Below are 16,902 nucleotides of genomic sequence, written 5' to 3' on the forward strand. Positions count from 1 at the left end.
TAAAAGCCATAAATACTTGATCTGAAGGATGGACATTTAACTCCTAGGTGACCCACACTTTCAGCACCACTTAAAATACCAAAACTGGACAAATAAAAGAAAACAGAGGGAATGGACTAAATAGAAGGACACCAAAGGTCCATGGCCACTGCAACAGGAAAAAAAAAAAAGTGATCCCAGTACCCTTGGGGTTTGTAGCACACAAATGCTGCAGTGATGCCCAGGCAGTGCACACAGCTTTGCCAGGCTCCATCTGGGCTCAGAAGTAAGCTATGTATTTAGCTGTGAGGCCTTGTGCAGGTACAGAGAAAATGGAACTGCTTGGTGCTTGTGTACCTTGCAAGCTTCATATGCTTATCTTTTGAAACACCTTAATGCACAGGGAACAGTGCTAGACAGCTTATGCTCTCCCTGGTTGAAAAGGACCATCACTTCAACATCTAATTACTAAAATCCAAACTAAACACTCTCCTAACCCCATATTCCTCTAAAGGCAAAGAGTGGAATATATGCATACAATTATTTTATTGTATTAGACACACATATAAGATGAATGATCAAAAAGCTGTTCAAAACTCCAATGACTTCCTATCTGAAAAACTGTCATTGTAGCTTAGAAAACAAAATGCTAGATTAAGTACCACTCAATGCTATACAACTCATTGACAAATTATCACATTAAAAACGCAACATAAGAGTCCTTCAAGCAAGTCACATTCTCCTGTGTTCTCCAAAGCACACCAGGATATTTAATCCAAACGAAACAATTCTGCAGTACACCAATCTTACTGTGAAAGGGCAGAGGAAAACAGAAACAAGCATGTTGATACCACATAAAGCATTGTTGGACCTGCACACACACACACACAAAAAAAAAAAAAGTCAAGTATGGATAGTATTTATACTGTAAATGTTTATAAATACAACTTATTAGGATGCTTACTGATGTTCAGAAGCATGGGATCTCAATTCTCCACATCAACAACAGTGACTAGTAGAGCCATATGTTAAGATACCTCTTGAAAACAATTGTCCCAAAAGCAGCCAACAGCAAGTTCAAAACCCACAGTGAAACAACAGCCACAATGTTGCTTGGCTTACAAGCCCAGAAGAGCATACATGTACAACTGCTTAACAAGAGCCGCCCTCTCTCACAGGTAGAGGTTTTGCAAATACCAAATCTAAATGTATGGAATTGTCACTTTTGCAGGACCAAAGAGGTATTTTCTTTGTGTTGCACAGTCATTGCAGGGTTTTTTCCCCTTCCTGTACCATACACTCTATGTACCTAACAATTCTAAAGAAATAGTTGATGCAGATAACCTGGAATATTTAACTCTCCTGGTCTGTATCAATCAATATCTTTCCCATTTCCTCTCTCCAATGCGAGTATAAACAATACGACTTCTATTACACTGCAGTCTTAAAGCAACTCATTAGGTATATTTGCACTGTAATCAAGTACAAACAGGCACTTTCCATACAATGCATCTTAAAAGAGAAGCTTGCATCCACAAGATTATTTAACTAACTATTAACATGTACAGATTTGGCAACTAACTGTGAAAAATGGAGATCTATTTTAGACTTAATTTCATAATTAAACAATAACTTTCTAGATTTTTTCCGTATCCTGAAGTTGCTTTTTTGTTGTTGTTTTATTTTTCCAGTTCTTAGCCAAGGTTGTTCTAAACATCAGAGATTTATAAATTTGCAGACTGTGAGTTCAGATCCACTTTCTTTCCATCTAAAACAGCTAACAAGGAAAAGCTTGAGGACAGATGTTAATGTTCATCTCATATGAAAATTACCTGTATTCTGCACACTTTAGAAGTTTCCAAATCAAGTAAGAATTTATATTGCTTTGCAATACGACTGGCCGATGTGCTGGCTAGGTCTCCGAGACACAACACCTGAGACCCCACTGTACTTGCGGATCACTAATCACTTCCTCCCAAACCACCAAGGGATGAGGACAGAGCAGCAGCTCCTGGCACAGGAGCAACGGAGACAGATACGTGCCTGTTTAAGGCTCAGACCTGAGCATGAAGGTTATCTGTGTGAGCTAGCAGCACAGCAACAGCATCATACCAGAGCACTGTTTTTAAAGAAACACTAGCAAGTTGGATCGAGTGTTTAGGAAAAAAAAAAAAAAAATATATATATATATATATATATTTTTTTTTATTTTTTTTTCCAAAAATCCAAATTGCTTATGGTTTTCTATTACTATACTTAACCACCGTTTTCTCTGTTTAAAATGCAAACAACTCTGGAAATATTTAAATATCAAAATGTTTTTCTTCATATCACCCATCTCTGTAGAGAAACAGAATCAATAAACACCATAAATATAGCTTCCTTTAACTTCACAATACCAATAACACAAATATTTGTAGGGTTCGATGGTAGTTTTTGGTGTTCTTTTCCCCACACACTTTTTAAAATCAAACAGAACAGGAACAAAAATTATAAAGCAAGATTAAATACTTTCCCATAGAAAAAAAAAATCCAGAGAACCCAGTTCCATCAGCTTACTGAAACTGGAAAATGCTGCTTTAGTTGTAGAATTAAAAAATATTGTACTGATATTCTGAACCTGTAGTCATTAGAAATGATATTAATATTAATACCTGTATTAACCTGCCTTTCCAGGTTTGGTCTCATCACCACTGGGTACTTTGCACCTTCAGCTTACATTTCTGCATAAATTCTGCACCCTCTGTAGCAATATGGAATCTTTTCACAGTTCCTATTCCTTATAACCCATCCTTTCATAAATTGGGTCCCCAGCCACATCAGCTGCAAGAGAAATCTGGTATGGGATGAAAAAACAAAAGGGAAATATAAGCAGGGAGGCGCAACAGAAGAGGCCTCGCTGCTTATTTTCCTTTTGTTTCTCATCCCATACCAGATCCTCCAGGAAGTTTTTCCTGGAACAAACATGATTTTCTAAGCCCTCTTCTAATGAAATCTTCCCCACCACCCCCCTTCTAAAAATCCAAGACGAGGTTGGTTAAACGCACATTTTTCAGAATGGAAGTGAAAATGGCTGAGCTTAACAGTGCCAGAAGACAGAAACCACACAACTGCCTGTGCTGTTTTTTCACTCTGAACAAAAACTGGAAGTTTTACATGTGTACCACACTTTGAGACACTTCTTGATATGCAGGTAATGCACGGCTCAGTTTGAAAACAAATGCACATACCAAACTCACACTAAGATTTCAGGTATTTATTAGCTTTATTAGTTTCTGCAGATCCAGGCCATTAAAAAAGAGTTATAACAATTTAAAATAAACATGTTGACAAATAGAACCAGCATCTCCCTGAGCTAACACATTTTTAATGCCACACACACACACCAAAAAAAAAAAAGAGATCACATTTACATCAGAAATACTACTATCAAGTCCACATCAGCCTTATTACTCTGATTCTTTACTGTGAAGAATAAACTCAGAGAAATCACATTATTAATCATTTCACCATACCTACCTCCAAAAGTGCCTTAATTATTCATATTAATTAAACAATTACTCCTCTAGTAAGAATTCAGCCCAAGAATTCTGGAAGACAAAGAACAAACAGATTGCCTCCATGGCCGCAGTCTAACTGCTGCCATACCTGTGCTGACTAATCCTTGACCTATCTGAACACCTTTCAGAAATACTGTGGTCGCAGATCACTGAAAATATAACACATATTCCACAAATTTCTTCATGCCTGTCAATCTGACTTCGGTGCTGGGGAAGCTCATGGAGCAGATTATCTTGAGTGCCACCACACAGCAGTGCCATCATGCATCACTTACAGGACAACCAGGTGATCAGGCCCAGTCCGCATGGGTTTATCAAAGGCAGGTCCTGTTATGACTAATCTGATCTCCTACTATGACATGGTGACACATTCAGTGGATAAGGGAAAGGCTGTGGATGTGGTCTACCTAGACTTCAGTAAGGCTTTTCACACCATTTCCCACAGCATTCTCCTAAAGAAGCTCAAGACTTGAACAAGCATATACATTGTTGGATTAAAAACTGGATGTGACTGGGCCCAAGGAGGTATGGCGAATGGAGTTAAATCCAGCTGGTCACTAGTGGTGCCCCCCAGGGCTCAGTACTGGGCCCAGTTCTCTTCAATATCTTTATCAATGATCTGGATGAAGGGATCGAGAGCACCCTCAGTAAGTTTGCAGACACCAAGTTAGGCGTGAGTGTTGATCTACTTGAGGGCAGGAGAGCTCTGCGGAGCGATTTGGATAGGCTGGACCGATGGGCCAAGGCCAACTGCAGGAAGTTCAACAAGGCCAACTGCCACGCCCTGCACTTGGGGCACAACAACCCCAAGCAATGCTACAGCCTTGGGGCAGAGTGGCTTGAAAGCTACCCAGAGGAAAGAGACCTAGGGGTATTGGTAGATAGCCGGCTGAATATGAGCCAGCAGCATGCTCCAATAGCCAAAAAGGCCAACAACATCCTGGCTTGAATCAGAAATAGCACGGCCAGCGGAACTAAGGAAGTGATCGTCCGCCTGTATTCAGCTCTAGTGAGGCCGCACCTCAAGTACTGTGTTCAGTTTGGGGACCCCACTACAAGAAAGACATCGAGGTGCTGGAGCATGTTCAGAAAGGGGCATGAGCTGGTGAGGGGTCTAGAAAAGAAGTCTTACGAGGAACGGCTGAGGGAGCTGGGGTTATTTAGCCTAGAGAAAAGAAGGCTCAGGGGAGACCTTGTCACACTACACAATTATGTTAAAGGAGGCTATAGTAAGGTGGGGATAGGGCTCTTCGCCCAAGCACCAAGTGATAAGACAAGGGGAAATGGCCTCAAGTTGTGCCATGGGAAGTTTAAGTTAGATATTAGAAGAAATTTCTTTACTGAAAGGGTTGTGCAGCATTGGAACTGGCTGCCCAGGAAGTGGTTGAGTCACCATCCCTAGAGGTCTTCAAAAAACATGTAGATTTAGAACTTAGTAGCATGGTTTAGTGGTGGGCTATAGTACTAGGTTAAAGGTCGGACTAGATGACCTTAGAGGTCTTTTCCAACCTGAATGATTCTATGCAAATCTAGAGGACAGCGGTGTCAACAAGTCATTTTTCTTAAATGTCATATCATTTTCATGGAAAAATGCCATACCACATCCCATGGTGCTTAGAAACCAGAAATGCAGAAATCCTCCCAGCCCCAATGCATGAGAGACTAAAAACAACAGCGATCTCACAACAGAGCTTATCACAGCTATCGCAAATCTGTCAGTAGTGACTCAGAGCTCTTTCGCATTTATCCCATGGAAGAAAAAAAAATGCACAGAATTTGGGCCACTTATTGTTGTCTCCCTTCACTCATGATTTTAACATACGTGTTTAGAGTTTGGGAAGAAAGCACTACAGCCACACCGACCCCTAATTTCCTGCTTGATATCTCTGATGGTATTTGCATAGCACACACTGGAACAGGAGGTGATAGCAGTTCTATGCAGCACTTCATAGCTAAACAAAGTTGTAATTTTCTTCTTGCTTGAGTTCTTGTTTAAAAAAGCTAATGTGATATTATGCAGACATGAGTATTGCTATGTCTTGAGCCTTGCAACTGAGAAATTTTCATTTATGGTTCTTACTTGAAGGTTCCTCCTCTCTGCATCTCTCTTCAAAATCACCAAGAACTAAATTTGTAGGAACGTTCTCCTGATCTTTCATTCAAATTTCAGCAATAAAAGCGCTAAACTGAAACAGTTCCAGCAGTTTTGTTCCATTTCACATGTTCAGATGTTTCAATACCTACTGCTTCTGGAAAGGAATTTGGTCAACGATACACTACCTAAAGGACATCTACAATTCAAAGCCACTGCAAAGTTTGTCATAAAAAACAAAAGGAGGTTTTTACTGGAGGATGTGGAATAAAATCTTAAGAAACGTGGTTATTTTTTAGAAAGTGATGTCCAACCTCAAAAACTGAACCTGCAAGAAAAACTTTTGGCTTTCTACTGCCATTTCTTATACATAACTTGCCAATGAAATTCAGTGGTCTAATTAACTACAGATCCATGTAAAACACACAACAGGAAACCTCTTAGGAAAATGGCATGGTCTACTTGTGACTGTGAATAAGAGGGAAGGAAACAAACTCGAGCCCACCCTCCTGCTGTTGTTTTGTACTGAGATGGGTGCAAAGCTCATCAGAACCCTGGATTAAAGGTGACATTTTTCCTTTTGTTCTTTAAGACAGAAACAATATAACATACAGTAAGCTGTAAACAAACTAATAGCTGTGCCATTTATTTTGTATATATTTGGTGTTGTTAATTCAGTTGCTTGTGAGTGTTTGCTCACCACAGCAGCTGACTGAAATTTAGCATTTTAAAATAGTATCTATTACTCTTATGCCATAAATTCATTAAAAAACATAAAATGTGGTGAAATCATTATCTCTTGTATTTGGACAGTAAATACAATTTTTTTCTTGATAACAGCCATTTCTTACTTTTGTGTCCTAACCCAGAATAATGAAATCCAACTACTCTGTCTTTAAAATCATAAAGTTCTCATGAAAAAGCATTTTCATTTGCTTTAGCTAAACCACATTTCTAGGCTTAATTTGCAGCATCCCTTTAGAGAGCCAAATCTTGGGCTTAAAAGCATTTGTGACTTTAATTTATCCACTGGGTTTTAAACTCCCAATTTTCCCAGAGGATTATGAAAGCCTGCCAATTCAGCTTGATGCATTAGAACTGTTTACACAAGTTCAAAATACATTTAAACATAAAACAGTTTGGTTTCAGCTCCCCATATCCCCCCCTTTTTTTTTAAAGCTCAAATTAACTGGAAGAACAAATGGGAACCAACTCCAGACTGGAAAACTGGACTCAAAGCTAGAGGTGAGTTTCAGTGAAAAACATGAGAGAATCAGACAAGAGCGACTGTTTTTCACTAACTTAATACAACATCTGAAATCCAAGGTAGATGAACCTCTCCAAAACTATAGTGTAGTTTTGTACAGCAGATCTGTATTGGTTCATCTCCTTCCATTGCATTTTTATTACATGTAAGAGTCATACACATATACAAGCAGCTCTAGAGAGATAAATAAATTGTATATAACACAAAGTGTAAGGCTATTTCTACAATAAGACAGATTTGCACTCAGATAATTTGCACTGCCTAAAGGTTGCAAGACCATGCAATCCACTCCACTAAACAGGTGCACACCAAAGAAAGCAACTGGATTCTCCAACACTTGCTAAAAAAAAGTTGTCCTTCCAAATGAACGGCACGTCACACAAAGTAGAACAGAACAGACACTAGAAAGTCAGGAGAATAGTCGGGTAAAAAAAGCAGTTAAAGAACATCAAGACATCTATATTTAGTAAACAAGTTAGGCTGAAATTATTGAAGATGAGCAGAAAAGGCAACCTACTGAGATAGACAAACACAGAAATAAATAAATAAATAAATAAATAAATAAATAAAAGTATTCCATCCAATCAAGTAAGAAGTTTTGGGGTAGAAAGCTTAAGAAGAATACTGCTACATACCATAAGCAAATATTACATGAATACTGAAAACATGGAGCCAAAAGAAAATAATATCAAATAAAAATAAGAAATGAAAAGGGAGTGAGAAGGAATAAAATAAAAACAAAGGAAGAAACAAAAAAAAAAAAAAAAAAAAAAAAAACAGAAGAGAAAAACATTTCATGTGTTCCAAGATTTAGCAATAAACTCAGACTTTTAATCTCTCTGGTGTCTCTCTTCATATCCCACCCCTCCAACAGCACCACCCTTTTACGTCCACTGACCGACTTATCAACTAAAGCTGCAAGCTTGTCCATGAACACAACATTTCTAAATCAGAGCACACGTGTGATTCCTAAAGATGACTCAAAACTCTCAGAGGAGCTTGCATGGGGTTTCCAGGTAGCCATCCTTCAGCACCTGATGAGAGAAAACCACAGAAAACCAAAGTTCTGCATTGATTTGAACAAGCAGACAAAGTTAAAAAAAGAGTAACAATTTCCCTTCAAACTGAGAGCCTGGACTCATTTGTTTACAGAGAAGAAAACAAGGCAAGCAGTGGCTCCACCTAAGCTCATGGGCAACTGTAAAAAGATTTCTTGAAAAGGAAGTTAGTGAAGCTTATAAAAAACTGTTTATCAGGTGATTCTGAACTTCTAAACAGAAGAATGTCCCTACTAGAAACAGTCAACACCAGCAACAGCACAGAGACCTGCACTGTCATCATACGTGCCACGTGTTACAAAATTAATTACCCTCTAACACCCTCCCTATTACATTATGTGTGGGTAAAACAGGAACAACATTCTTGGCCTTAAAATCACATTCATTAAGGATTAGATTTAGCAAGGACCTAAAGAAAGAAGGGCAAAATAAACCTCAATAATTGATGGAAACCACACTAAGGGAAGCAGCTATTTTGAATAGCAAGGAGTGGCAAACAGAATCTCCCTGCACATTACTAACAGTACAATTAGCAACGTAATGCTGTTAAAAAGAAAAACAGTGCTTCAGAGGATTTGTAAGAGCACTGTTCTTGACCGAATTCTTCCTCTTAAATACCTCAGGATATTAAACAGAGGGGGAAAAATCCTTTCAGAGCAGGATTTTCAGACAAGAGAAAATTCTGTCAAATAACTATGCTTCCCATATCAAAAATACTCAGTTAAAGAGTATGAAGTACACACCATAAGGTGTGTACTTAAAAGCCTTTCTACAAGAGAGAGAAGAGAGACTTTTTAACAGACTCTCCTGTGTTTGGGGCTTATGGTTTCTTTTTTTTTTTAAAAGCAAGACTGTTATTCACAACCAGGCTAAATATTGCCAATTTCTCCATGCAAAAGAGACTGCTTTTTAAACACTCAGTCCTTTGCTTCTCAGCTTGGCGACAGCAAAGGGCTGCTACTCGCTGCCCACTAACTAAAACCCATGCAAACAAGAGGTGGGCCACCGCTGAGTTTCTAAAGCAAATGGCCTGTCTTCTTGGCTGCTCTTGTTTAGTCACCCTGGTGCCAATCATCCTTCTCAGGCAGGATAGAGTTGTGTCCTGCCAAAGTTTTTATTTTTAAGAACACTAGCACACTGACAATAGCACAAAGCAGTCCCATGAGCACAGCCCCGTGGATTAAGTTGAATTCACTGCCTGTGGACTAGAAGGGCAACTGTTAAAAAAATAAAAAGTCTTTATATTCTAGCTCAAATAAATGACAACTTGTTGTAGCTAGTCACTCCACATGCTCATTTTTCTTGGTACAGAACCCAGCCACAGATTAATCACAATGCACTTTCTTCATACGCTCTGAAGACACAGTGCATGGTGACCACAAGATCCTTTCTGCTCCAGTTCTCCTGCCCACTCTAGCGTACCTGCCTGTTCATCACTGGGGCCAGAGAAAAGCCTTAAAGGGCTTTAGCAAAGCCAGTGCTTCAATAAACTCTACTGGCTCTTCAAATCCAGAAGAGGAGCACATCCTCATAGAAGTGCCTCAGCAGTTATCCAGTCCAGCTTCAGTATAGCTATGAAACAGGTATGTTTTCAAGCAACTTTTATGCAATACCCACCCTAAGAAATGAGGAAGAAAAAAGAAAAAAAAAAGAAACTGACCTACACGCCACCCCTTCTGTTAGTAGTTGTTAGATATACTACAGTTAGTAGCAGTACACAAAGTGACACAACACATAGATCCCATGTAATAAGAATCATTTTCTGCAGCTCCCCCTCTAGTAACATGAACAGAAAAGCCTCACTCTCCATTTAGTCATTACAGCTCTCCTTTGTCTTCTTTCTCTCAAAAATAGGCCTAAGCTCAACTACTCTATTTTTTTCTTTAATCCTCAGTTATTTTGTTTGTCTGAGACTTCAAGAAAGGATTGATTTTAATTTCTCTGTGAAAATATTTTCAATCATAGAAAATTTTACAGTAAAAACTGCACCTAAGCTTCAGGGCATGCTGCACAGCTGCACAAAACCAACTGTCAGAATTCGGAAGGTGAGAGCTCTTCATTTACTTCTGTAAGTTCCTATTCTCCCACGGACCTCATTGCTGGAGAGAGTCCCATTAAAATGCTTCAGACCACTTTGTTATCATATGCTGGTGACAAAGTTGGAAACAGCTGTACCTTTCTTTTTAAATGCATCTGATGAATGCTTCCATATCCTTGTTTACAATTAGTTATTGTTACAGAGCTCAACAAACAGAAGCCTTCTCAGAAGAGAAAACAATGCAACAGCTATAAGAGCAGTGGAAAACTATCCACCAAAGAACATCCCCTCACCAGCCCATCATAGTTTACTCTTCACAACCCTAAATCTAGCAGGATCAAAAAGATCTCATACCTTAGCCAGCTAACCCTGCAAAAAGTAAAAGGGGCATGAACAGCTTAAGAGTTGCCACAGAGAAGTAACACACTAGCAAATGCTTCATGTTAAGACAGCTCTCTGAGACACCTTTCAAGCCACAGGCACGCATTTGCTGCACCAAAGAAAGTACTGGTTCCAGAAAGTTAAGTTTTAGGCCTGAGAAAGGCGGCAGCATCCTCCATGCTCTGGGAGGTTCACAATACAGTAAAGCCAACCTGAGAGTTTTGCCAGCAGTGCAGTCCTACAGCCTTCTGCTGGGCCACCCGTTCACTGCAGGCTCACCAGCACGAGGGTGAAGGAGATCAAGGGCAGTTGTCTGCAGCATGATGGCAAAAACAGGACTACCTTACTGACAGGCTCAGCACCACTATTTCTCACAGGGGCTTTTTTTTTTTTTTTTTTCCCCTCTTCCCTTCTCTAGAAGTGTGTTGTTCTATTATTTTGGTGGAATTAACAGCTCTTTCCCCTGAAGATGCCACCGCTGCGTTGTTTTGATCAGGACCCTTAAGCAAGAGAACTTGGCAGACCCAGAGGCACCCATGCTGTGCTCCTGTCTCGGCGAGGGAGTGGGGCAGAAGCCCAGGCGCTCGGTCCAAGTTCCTGGACTTCTTGTTCCCACTCAGAAGCACATTCTTTCACTTCAAGCGATGCATCTGAAAAAGCGGGTGGCCAAAATTCACTAAGCCCTCAATTCATTGAGCCCTCTGATGAGCGTAGTGTTGGAAACGCTTCAATGCGAGGTAAGGCTGTCTTACTTGACATAGCAAATGGGATTTAATAACCACTTTACTACTGGTGATGTTCAAAATATACTGAAGTCCCAATAAATATTAAATATTTCTGTGCTTTATCAAGAGTAAATCAATACTTATTGCAGTCGTGGAACTTAATTCATAATGCACAGCTTATTTTTTTTTTCTGTTTAGAATAATTGCATACTCTCCTCTTATGTACAGTGTTATATAAACATGTCCTAAAACAATAACTGAAACTTTTTTTTAAATTACATATTAAATGGTTTCTTTCATCTCTTTATTCTCATAAAAGTTTCAGTGTGGAAGCCAAAATAAAACAGCTGGGTAAAGTATTTTCAACTGCAAGAGACATGTAAGAAGGTATTTCTGCCTGTGCTGGAGGGCACAATCTGTAATAACATTTTGCCTTCCAGATAATGACAGGAGGCATTAAAAGGACAACTTGCTCTCTAATAAGCTCGCTTGACTGGTAGAGCACGCACATACATAGATAGCAGAGTTTTGCCAACAATAATTTTAATTAATTTTTACGTTTCATTCTAAATTACATTAATTTATGGCCTTCCTAAAAGGCGTTTAGCCGACAGCTAATTAAATTCAAGCCATTAGATTTTAATTAGAGATGTTTAAAAAAAAAGTCTCAAAACAATTCACACATCTTTGTGAACGCTACATGCTTGTTATCAGCAACAGCAAACAAGAGACGATTATAAAAACACAAGAGAGCACGGCTGAAACCTGAAAACAAGCAGGCCACGTGAAGCTTCGTGCTTTGAGGCTGGAGATTCCAGCCATGCTCTCTCCTCAGTCCCACTCCAGAAAACCACTCTGTACCAATGCCTACTGTAAAATCAAAATCAGAGTCCAACTAACAATGAACATCATGACATACACTTTAGAAGGCTGAGCTTTGCTTAATCCTCATTAAATTCTAATGAAATGGCAGCGCTTCTTGACCACACAGTGAAAAAAATTAAAGGTCCAGCTGGAGCCTCTGTTAATAATGCAAGTGGGATGCTCTGAGCAGCCGATTGCTGCTCCAGTGCCGGGCACTGGGACATCCAACCGGACTGCGTTACTCTGCAAGCAACCTCCGTGCAGGAAAATAATGCTTTATGATTTCAAAATGATTGTCTCCCACCAGCCACCCTCCTCCTTAAAACACTTATTTCTAAATATGGACCTCGGGGGGGAGGGCAGTACTTCACGAGTGAAAGCAGCATGGGTGCTCTTTGATATGTTGATCAATTTCAGTACTGGGTAAAGAGACTCATAAATATTGAGCGGGTCGCATTTGCATGTGTCACCCACGGGCACAATTTTCCCGGTGAAAAATGAGAACAGAACCCTGACAATTTCTCCCAGTGTCGCTTTTGGATCGGAAGATAGAAAATGACCATGAAAGTTACTTGAGCAAGGATACTGTATCAGGCCAAGAGCCAGGCTAAAATAAAAAATAAAAAAATAAAATAATAAAAAAAAAAAAAAAAGCGTACTGTTAATTATGGTGCACCAGTTTGGTTTGGACAGGTGCCCAAAATGCTGGAGTAGACATTTCGAAAACCTTAAAGGTTAGGATCACACTCAGCAGGATTAAATGAGTCAACGTTTCCAGAAAATCGAGAACTATTCGCTATTATTTCGGAGAGGCATTGTAAAGAGAAATCGATCTGTTTTTTTAGCGGAACTGATTTACTCTTCTCCGGGAGACGGACCGAGCCCGCAGGAGGTGCAGCAGGGCCGAGAGAAGGTGCAGAAGGCGAGGGGCAGGTGGGCACCGCTCGCAGGACTCCCCGCGCCGTGCCACCGGCGGAGCTCGCAGAAAATAAACAGCAACGTGCGCGCCTGGCGAGCCCTGCGCTTGGCAATCGCTTCAGCTCGCACTTTTAACCGGGGCCGCTTCGTGCTCTATGTGCTCCGTCCTCTGAGAGGCTCGGAAAAGCGGGCTGCCCAAATGTTTTCCTTAAAGCACCCGGCGGCGATTTGCCGCATGCAGCCTCGGGGAAGTCGCCGAGCAGGCAGCCTGTCAGTTTCCTGGGGATGTTTGGGGCGAACATTTCGGGTTTCGGCGCTGCTCCCAGAGGCCGAGCCCGAAGCGGGCGTCCAGGAGCGACCCTCACTCCCCGGCTGGCTCCCCCCGGGCCAAGGGTCCCGAGAGCCGCTCCCACCCCCGGAGGGAGGCAAAACCCAAGGGAATTGACGGGAGCAGGGCAAGCAACTAACTCCGGGGAAGCACAGAACAAAGGAGGCAAGTGCAGCCGGAGCTCTCGCAACAGATGGTTTGAAGCTGACCAGATTTCGCGCTGGCATCCCCTCCCTCCTCCTCCTCCTCGCTTTCCTCCCTCCCTCCCAGCGCGGCCAGCACCGCATCGCCCCCAGCCCCGGCACCCCTGGGTCCCCCCAAACCGCAGGTGCGCGCCCCCCTGGGGGGGCAGAAGGGCGGGCAGGAGGCTGCCGGCAGGCTCCCCCCGTGCCATGCCGTGCCGTCCCGTGCCGTGCTCACCCAGGCTGCCGGCGAACCCGTCCATTTTGTGCCGGGGGAGGCTGGCGCCGCAGCCCGAGGCGATGCCGCTGGCGCCGGCCGGGACAGGTTCATTCACCCGCGGAGCAGAGGCGCCGCAGCCCGGCGCTCATGAGCCGCCCTGGGGCGGCAGCAGCTCCTCCTCCTTCCTCCTCCTCCTCCTCCCGCGGCTCCGTCCGTGCGCCGCGACCCCAGCAGGGCGGCGAGCGCCGAGCTCCTCCCGCCGCCGCCAGCGCCGCCCCAGCGCCCCGGGCCGCCGTGCTGTCGTGCTTCCGACTCCGCCCGCCCCTGGCAGCCGCCGCTTCCCCCCCGGGCGGGACGGGGACGGGCCCCGGGACGCGGCTGGGGACGGGGAAGGGGGCGGCCGATCCGCCGGAGCCCGGCGAGCCCAGCCCCGATGCGGGGGGGATGCCGCCGTGCGGGGTGCCTGGGGGTTTGGGGGACGGCGCCTCGCTCCCGGTGCCCCTTCTTCTCGCCGGGCGGCAGCCCCAGCCTTCCTTATTTCACCCTCTGGAGCTTGCACCGCTGGGAGAGCCGGTTGGGCGACCGAGGGTGATAATCCCAGCCATCAACACAGAAATTCCCATAGGCGGCCGTGAGCACGCCCGCTCAAAGCGGGCTGGGGGAGCTTCGTCCCGCCGGGCGTGACACCGGGGGGCTGTCACCGGTGTAACCCCGCGGTCCTCACGGTGCCCGCAGCCCCGCTCCCGGCCGCTCCTGCAGCTCCCAGCCCTGCGCTCCGTGCGGGGGAAAAATGGGAAGGAGAACCAGAAATACAAGTCAGCCATGCTGCGTACCACCTAGCCTCTCCTCTCGGCGTGTTAGGCAACGCGGCCGAGCCGGGCGATGCATCGCTTTCTCCCTGGTCAGGAAAAGCTGCATACCCATTGCGACATCCTGTTTTGATGCAAGTGTTTTCCCTTCACGCACTCAGTGGTAGCGCTGCGGTCGTGCGGCAAGAGGGGTGAGTGCCTCATGCCGCCGGCTTTTGCAGCCATGTCATCTAATGACAGCCCGGGGATGGTGTTGAGCAGGACTGGGGAGAAACGTGGTCTGCTGGAGAGCAGCACGGCCCCCATGGCTGCGTTTCCCCAGCACCTTCCCTTTAATCAGGCACAAGTGCGGTTAACTTGCTGATCCGCGACACAAAATAAGCCCAAGGCTCTCGTGCTTGCTCCTTCCCACTGAAGCAGAGCCCTGTGTAAATTCCTCGGGTGGGGATCGGGTGTTTCAGCACGCTGTTGAATTAAACAAAAAAAAAAAAAAGCATGGCCAGCTGCCCGCTCGAGCTCTTAGCAGGACTGTCCTTCAGCCACAGCAGCGAGTGAGTTACAGCAAATACACCTGCGAATAAAATGCTATCTCTATTTTATGGACTGGAAACTGAGGCACGGAGGAGAAGGTGGCAGCAATAGATGCTTATCGAGATGTTTAATTACCAGCGAAACTGGTTAGGAGTGTGAATGGTTTTGATTAACTGTATCCTGCACAACTTGCACTAAACTACATCAAAGGGTAAAGAGCTGCAAACAGCTACTTCTTCACGGCCTCATTTTAAACACAAGATGAGTGAGGTACTCAAGTACTGTTGGAAACACAAAATCAGTACTAACATTTAAAAAATAAAGCTGTTCCACTGTAGAGCTAAGGAACTGAATAAAACTCAGGAAATTAGGAAGGATGTGTACCTCCATGTGACTTATTAATTGGGAATTCCTGAAAAGCAAACTCTGTGCAGGACTTAAATAAAAAAAAAAAGTCTGTTAAACCCCAGCATTTAAATCCTTGTGCTACCTTCTTCAGCCTGAGTCAACTTCTGAATGCTGCCTGAATTTAGGTGGGGGCCTTGTTTGGGATGTTAATTTATTTATTGGTTGTGTTTATGATGTATAGAACAGATGTAATTGTGGTATAGGTTAGAAGCATTTAACCAAAAAAATCTGCACTAAATACATATGTGGGTGTGGGTATATCATCTTTAACAATTTTACTTGGCCGTTGAGCAAAATAACTTATGATTAAAGCAAAAAATACTTTGTGTATATCAGTTTCAGGCAGGTACTGGCAAATGACTTATCATAGCCTGTAGATAAGCAGCACAACTGTTCCAGGTGCAAACCCTAAGGACAATGTGATTTCTTACCTCTGGTAGAGTACCTAGTACTTAAGTGTGGTGGAGGGGGAAGTTGGACAGTGCTTTAAGGAGATTAACTTCTGTTTCTAAGTTGACAATAATTCAAAAACATGAAGCAAAGAGTTGTTACAAAGCTTTTAAAAAAAAAAAAAAAAAAAAAAAAAAAAAAAAAAAAAAAAACCACCTGAATCTCCTTTTAGCTTGCATCTTGAGGCTAAAGAAAGATTACATGATTTAGCTTTGGAGTAAACTCAGTATATCTCACCCGAACTTTCAAATCAGCTAGATGTCCATTGTTTTGTTGCATGAGTAGATGGTAAATAGAAAGTGACAACAGTAATACCACAGGGCAGGATTTCTGCAACAGTTTGATGGACTCACACTTTAGGAAATCAGAGTTCTTCTCTGAAGCCTTCCCTCTTGCTCCAGGCCCCTTTCCCCAGTGTGGCTGAGTCCAGGCTGGGTTAGGGTGAGGCTCCTCAGAGCTGCTCAGGAGCTATGACCGAGATGGTTCCTCAGCTGCTGTGCCCCAGCAGCTCAGTGTGACTAACTCTGCAGGACTACATCGACCCTAGCTGAGGACCTGCACACACACGCAGAGTCTTCTCTTACCAGAGGAAAGCTATGGAAAATATGAACTGCAGGAAGAGGTCACCGTGAAGTACACAGTGGAGGCTACATACATTCCAGAGATTTTTACTCTGCTCTTGAAGGAAATCGGCTATTTTCCCCCATTGTTTCATTTATCTGGCACATTCTCCTTGGACCACAGGTTTTTGAACAGTACTTCTCATAAGAATACCTCTGCATTTATTTATTTTTATATATATAAGTATAAATTGACATAGTTTGGCTACATTCAGCCTGGGAATTGTTTAAAACTTTTTGGTGGCTTGAATGTAAATTGTATTTAAGCGCTTTTCTGCAGAGGAAATATGAAAATGATTAACAACTGGAAATGAAATTGCTGAGATTCTTCTGTGTGAAGTTGAGAGCCTGAACCTTTGAGCCACTTCATCTCACCCATTAGCAAGAGAAACCTGCTTCCCGCAGTACTTGTCTCCTATTACTTACAATGGTGTGTAGTTTCCTGGACCAAAGTGGAAACACCTGAAGGAAA

General features: G+C 43.0%; 1 protein-coding gene across 1 annotated transcript in view; it reads right to left on the reverse strand.

Moving 5' to 3' along the window:
• The window catches only part of EML4 (EMAP like 4), a 159,736-nt gene extending 145,928 nt beyond the window's left edge, over positions 1-13,808 (reverse strand). The window contains exon 1 of the mRNA XM_082756779.1: positions 13,631-13,808. Coding sequence (XP_082612905.1) covers positions 13,631-13,655 — 25 coding nt within the window. The 5' untranslated portion in view covers positions 13,656-13,808. The remainder of the gene's footprint in view (positions 1-13,630) is intronic.
• Positions 13,809-16,902: the final 3,094 nt, after the last annotated feature.

This window comes from Aythya marila (assembly GCF_965140915.1).
Source record: "Aythya marila genome assembly, chromosome: 3".
Lineage (NCBI taxonomy): Eukaryota > Metazoa > Chordata > Aves > Anseriformes > Anatidae > Aythya > Aythya marila.